The sequence below is a fragment of the Lytechinus pictus genome, chromosome 3 (genome assembly GCF_037042905.1).
Source record: "Lytechinus pictus isolate F3 Inbred chromosome 3, Lp3.0, whole genome shotgun sequence".
NCBI classification, from domain to species: domain Eukaryota; kingdom Metazoa; phylum Echinodermata; class Echinoidea; order Temnopleuroida; family Toxopneustidae; genus Lytechinus; species Lytechinus pictus.
Genome location: NC_087247.1, coordinates 37440827 through 37447313, shown reverse-complemented (window position 1 = coordinate 37447313; position 6487 = coordinate 37440827). Strand labels below are relative to the sequence as shown.

At 36.7% G+C, this 6487-nt stretch overlaps 1 protein-coding gene across 1 annotated transcript; it reads right to left on the bottom strand.

Annotated features, from left to right (window-relative positions):
• Nucleotides 1-562: 562 nt before the first annotated feature.
• Nucleotides 563-5605, bottom strand: LOC129257317 (3-hydroxyacyl-CoA dehydrogenase type-2-like). Its single transcript, XM_054895614.2, has 4 exons — nt 5376-5605; nt 3723-3887; nt 2501-2903; nt 563-2205 (listed from the first exon to the last, which is right to left on the bottom strand). The coding sequence occupies exons 1-4, from the start codon at nt 5397-5399 to the stop codon at nt 2015-2017; spliced, it is 783 nt and encodes a 260-aa protein (XP_054751589.2). The 5' UTR covers nt 5400-5605; the 3' UTR covers nt 563-2014.
• Between the last annotated feature and the right edge of the window lie 882 nt (nt 5606-6487).

Here is a 6487-nt window from a genome sequence, read left to right as displayed (position 1 = left end):
ACAATCTTCTCTTAAGAAAGTTCAACTCCCTTCCCCTATTTATGTATAAACTCCAAAAAGCAATCCACAATAAAATATATAACTTTGACATCTGAATCTACAAACAAAATGGTTGTTGTTAAATACAATAGCCCATATTCTGAACTCGGGTTTAAATTAAACCCTGGTTTAAAGCTGTGGTTTAACTATGGAGAGCCAATTGGAGCACGAATCCCTAACAGTAAACATTCAATTTATTAACTCATGACACCCAAATTGTTCATAATTGTCTAGGAATGATAACTGAAATCTTTTTCTTCAATATGAAAGCAATATGAAACAAAATAGTTAACATAAGAAATATACAATATAAACAGAATTTTTGGCTCCCCATAATTCTAGCACAGAGTTAGACCGTGGTCTAAGTTAAACCTGACTTCAGAATACGGGCCAATTGGTATAGCAACAATTTGATATGATAAAATTTACATGAATTCCAGTTAAGGCCAAGTTGAATTGCACATGTGGATTACTTATTCCAATGGACATGTACCAAAAAACAAACAAAAAGCTCACTCAATAATACTTTCAGATAATTCATGTTTTCTTCCAAGAAAAATATATTGCAATACATATTTATGTATCTATATTTCATTGCAGGAATCATAATCACCTCAATTTAGATATCCAAGACCAGCACATGTAAACATCTCTTAGTTTTTATTTATCTTTTTAAATAAATAAGTTTGTAATTTTTCTCGCCTCATGTCATCCCCCCCCCCCCAAAAAAAAAAAAATCTAAATTATCTAATTTCAGGTTTTCAAACCTCTTTCTATGCCTTTTTTTTTTTTTTCCACAATACATGTACACCAAAAACACTGAATTCATCTTGCATGATATATATATATATCTGTATATTTTACAAGACAGATATAAGAAGAATACAATTATTGCTTCAATCAGTACTTATCACATGTATCAATTGTCACTTCTATAGGGCTATGGTGACATCTATTTGATAAAAAGTAACCCTAGTGAATTTAAACTTTTGATTCTCATTAGTCTATGAATGATTCTGGTTTCATGAAGATGTTTTCTCATGTTATGCATGGCTTTATAAACTAGAATATTAAGTGATGCTTAAAGGCTAGAAGTTTGCCTGGGAACATTTCAGAAAGTTGTTTGTACAGTGAAGTGTGACTTTGTGAAATATCAGAATATGACAAGCTACTGGTCCCTCAGTCATATTTTTATCACATTAGCCAAAGTTTACACCATGAACATATATTGTTAGTGTTAGTTCATTGACATTTGAAATAAAATGTCACACTTTGACTAAGTGATAAAACCTTTGGGCTCACATTTGGCACTTTACATTCTAGTCATTCTTAAAACTTTACAATTAACTTACAAATACCTCAAAACTTCCCATACTATTTATCACAGTTTGAATGAATTTCCAATAATCTTTAAGAAATATTGTTAGGAAAATATTGTTGATATCATTATCACTTTGTTTGCCCTCACCTTTGCCAGGAAGGGGAAAGCAAACTGAATCACTGTGATCCAGGAATTGATATGGGGTGTGCAGGTGGACCACTACATTGGGGTTCCCCATCCAAATAGTGCAATTGGTTCTAATCTTAACATACTAAGGTGATGACTCTTGTTTACACAGTGCCTCCATTGAACATCTTATCTGAGGAATAGAGCATTTTCTAATAAAACATAACCTGCATAATAACACACAACACAGGTGGAATCGAGCCCAATAATTTTGGTTTAACATTCAGATGCTTTGCATTGAATTTATATTGAAATCGGTAATGACATATAATATCAAAATTACATGACCATTTTATTCCAAGATTGTTCACACAACCGCGGTCCATCTTTCATAATTTGAAGAGAATACGGTACTGCACGCCATAACAAGAGTATGATGATTTGTCTCACCATATTTCCCTATGTCTCACCACAAACAAAAAAATCTTAAAGTTGGTGAGATTTGTCGTATCCCATCTAGGAGAGTTTTTATGGTTGCATCCTGAGAGCCCCATCCACACGTATCACCTCCCCATTCAACATTGGATTTTCAACAATGGATTCTACCATGTGGGCATATTCATCAGGATGGGCCAATCTGTTGGGGAAGGGGATACTCCTTGCCAAGAAGGTACGCACCTTCTCTGGAAGCCCTGCCAAAAGTGGAGTATCAAAAAGACCTGTGCAGGGGGAATAAAAATGTTGTGCAGGACATTACCACCTAAGTTGGGGAAAGTTTTCAGACAAGACTATGCAACATGTTTTTAACCACATCAAAATCAAATTACTTCCAAGTCAAACAAACTGTGGTCCTTATGGATTAAATATGGGCAGAGTAACATATATTTTGGCAAGGTTGTTATATGTTATTTAGATGGATTTTCTTCCCCCCCCCCCCCAGCAAAGATGCAGATATTAATTTTCTCATGGTATTGTTTCAGTTTCAACCATACAAAAAATATCTTCCACACATACCTGGTGCAATGGTGCAAACTCTAATCCCTTGAGAAGCCAAATCCCTTGCAATCGGCAGTGTCATGCCAACGATGGCACCCTTAGAAGCCGAGTATGCTGCCTGACCCATCTGTCCATCATAGGCCGCTACACTGGCTGTGTTGATAATTACCCCCCTTTCTCCATCAGCATTGGGCTCATTTTTACCTATGGCTCCTGCAGCAAGTCTTGCTACATTGAAGGTACCCGCCGTGTTGACCATCAGGACCCTCTGGAATTCTTCTAGTGGGTGGGGTCGGTCTTTGTTAAAGTTGTAGGTCTTGGCCGCTACACCTATGCCTGCACAGCTTACAGCTACATCTAGACGTCCAAACGATTCCTTAGCAGTATCTATGGCTTTCGTTACATCATCTGTTGAAGTGACCTGATGGAAATTCAAATAATGCAAAACTTCAGAATATACACTATTTTGCTGCAAATGTGCAGCAGGAATTTTTATAAAGATTAATTTCTGATGTACAATTTGCCCATGACTCAATTATGGAAACAGATTTGGTATTCAGAGCAAATTATGTTTGCTTCTAAACATCAATTGCAATCAACATTGAACAGTACTACAAGGGAAAATATGTTGATTCTAAAAATTAGGTTCGAGCTTCAAGATAAACAAAAGTTGTGGGAAGGATGGAAAGAATTGGATCTATAAAAATCTTTTGATAATGATTAGGAAAATTTTAAAAAATGGTTCACTTCATAGCAAAGGATGCTCTTCAAAATAAAACAAAAAGCAGCTTGAACCTTTTTCCAAAGTCGGGTGTAGTTCCATACATGATACATGCTCATCTGTGTGCAGTTGATTTGATCTTTAGAAGCTAGTGTTTGAGTCAATTCGCTAACGTTTTTGGTAGTTCTTCAGGTGTATTACACACACCCTTTCACAATTATTTTGAGGCAGTTCACTCAATTATTCAAATTCAAATCCAGAACTAAACTAGTTAAGCTTTAATTCAAGCATTAATCATTGCTACAATATAAATGACTCATTCATAAAATTATTTCAATGTATTCATACAATTCAGTAAAAATCATTTCCATCATTGAACAAAGAGGTTGAATACTTGTCTTTTATAGCAATTGTCTCTTCTACAGCAACCTTCATTGAGAATAATTAGAAAAATAATGAAGTAACTAAGGTAAAATACTCAGGAAATATAAGATATTCTCCAAAGAATTTTATACTTACATCACCAGGAGAAAATTTGCAGTCATCTCCCAAACTTTTAGCTAGCTCTTCACCGGGAGAGTTTGGCAGATCTACAATGACTACTCTGGCTCCATTTCTTAAGAATCTTTCCACAGTAGCCCTCCCAAGACCAGAGGCACCACCTGTAACCAGTCCAACTAAACCCTTCCCAAAAAATAGAAAGATTGTTTACTCCTTTACATTCTAAATCATATAATTCGTATTTATACATATTTTGGGTGGAAACAATGGGCAATTTTTTTAATTTGAATGCAGGATAAGGCTTCCAACCAGTTTCTGCACAGTTCAATGAGAATAGTGTGCAAAAACTATGACTGGTCCAAAGTCATACTCCATGTTCTATCAGTTTTGAAATCGATTACCATATTAAAAAACTGTACCTTTTTTGTCACAGTTTAAATTCACTACCAAATTGAAAGCATTGCATTCGCAAGCATTGCCGTGGCTGCTGGCCAGGCCTTCTTGCAATTGTGATGTTTTTTAATTGATAGTGAATCTATGAGTGAAGAAATAGTCAGGTTTCAAATCATCAATTTTCAAACTGATAAAAGCATGAAAAATTAGTGAAATAGTTACTGATCATTGCATTGGAGTACAAAGTATTCCTGGTAAATTTACTTTTTGCATCAATTACAATTTTTCATGACAAAAATGTAGGCCTACAGATAGTGAATCGAGGCACAGTGGGCCAGGGCATAACCAAAGTGCGCCATAAGTAATTTTGGGCAATTTGAGATTTTTAATTGTTGCCATGCCCACTTTACTTCTGTAAAATATTTTTATCTGGTAAGTGCATTAAGGTTGTTAATTTTCTACTTCAAATAAAATAATATGAGATAGTTTGCAAGTTTCCACATAGGCCTACATGATGACCAAGTTGAGAAAAAAGTCATTAAGACGTGATTAGTAATAATTATTATAATAATAATTGTTATTCCTAATCACGTCTTAATTTTAGTATTTGTTAAATAATAATTTTTATCTATAAATTGTTCTTCAAAACGGCATTTTGTAACATCGCTAATCAAAGCCGAAGGTACGTCATAACGAAGCGGTTCAAGGGTCAGACCTATTGTATTTGCTTTGTTGACAAACGGATCGAGGGATCTACACGAGATCGGTCAGGTAAGAAACCTTCAATAGTTCGCCTTTTCATTAACCAATTTTGGAAATCTTCAATCATACGCATTTATGCGTACTATGAATGAAGGTGTAAAAATAAATAAAATCAAAAACATTTAGGCCTAGGACCTACGTGATTTTTATCTTAAAAGATGGATTTCCTAGGGAAATCCATCTTTGTTTACAACATGTCAACAACTACAAGTGTCTCTTATTATACGGCAGGCGGTTCAACTTAGGCTCCATGATAAAGAAGTATATGTCAAAATATTAAAAAATATCATGGAGTCCTCAAGGCTCGCGGCGAACCGCGCATTCCGGCACGATACCATTGGCATAACCAGTTTGTACCGTACGTGCCGTCCTCCGACTCGGGACAGTCCGGAGCCGCAGGGGTCCGGACGTCCCTAGGCCTCGCCTAGGCTACGCTACGGCTATAAAACTCGCGCAGGCGGTCTTCAAAGTCTAATCAGAACCAAGAACAAGTCGAGGTATTTCATGTACACTTACCTTCACTGACTTTACCGATGACATACTGGTGAATAAACCGGCACAATTAAGTCGATCAAAACCGCCAATAAACTTACGTTTAGAAGTAAATAGCGGGCAGGAGAAGCAAGAATGACAAGATGATCGCGCCACTGATTTATGGAACGCCAATTGTGTGGGGGCGGGGCTTCCTCCGGCCAGCCGGTTACGTACGTTGTCATACCAGACTGCCGATTAAAAACAACGAAAGAATAGGAACTGAAACGAGTGGTTGTTGGGAGCTTTGGGGACTCAACCCCCCCCCCCCCTAAAAAAATTAAAAAATCCGACCCCAAAGAAAAAATAAAAACAAATACAAATTACACTGGTATAATATAGGCCCTACTCCATTGGCGGCGGAGGCATCAACATTTGGGGGGGGGGGACGGAAAAAATATTTTCACCCACATTTTCCCCCAGTCGACTGCTAAGTTAAACCTGACTTTTTAATTTTTTGTTCAGGGGGTAGCCCCCACTGAAGTCTGAAGTCTTAAGTACATATTAGTTTTTTTCTTAAAAAAAACAAGATTAGACATCTGATAAGGTAGGCGTCCATGATTCTGCACCCGGGGCCCAACCTGATTTTGGTGCTCCTGTGTACTTTTCGGAAAATGGCGCCCCCCCCCCTCCATGAACACGATGGGTATCTAAAGAAATATTTTATGTGAGCGCGTAGCGCGAGCTGAAAATTTTTGATATTCCGACTTGACATGAAACTGGACATTCTAGCTATCTTTTTAAAACCATGAATAGGTTGGGTACCATATGGGCACTAGTATTCAACCTGGCATAATTCAAAGATTTGGACAAATTCCCCCAAATATTTAGAAATAGGGAATTTATCTTAATTTCATACCTTTGTTATTTCCAGTGTAATCTGTTGTCGGTATTTTCTTTATCAATCTATCGACTGTATGCGCGGAGGATCGAATAATGCGGCGATGACCTTTTGCACTGAAATGCACTAGTATTCAACCTAATAATAATAATAATAATAAACAGTTCTTGTATAGCGCATATCACAATTATGAATAATGTCTCTATGCGCTTCCAAAGGACTTGGATATTATTACCCGAGCTGTAGCTTGACAGCC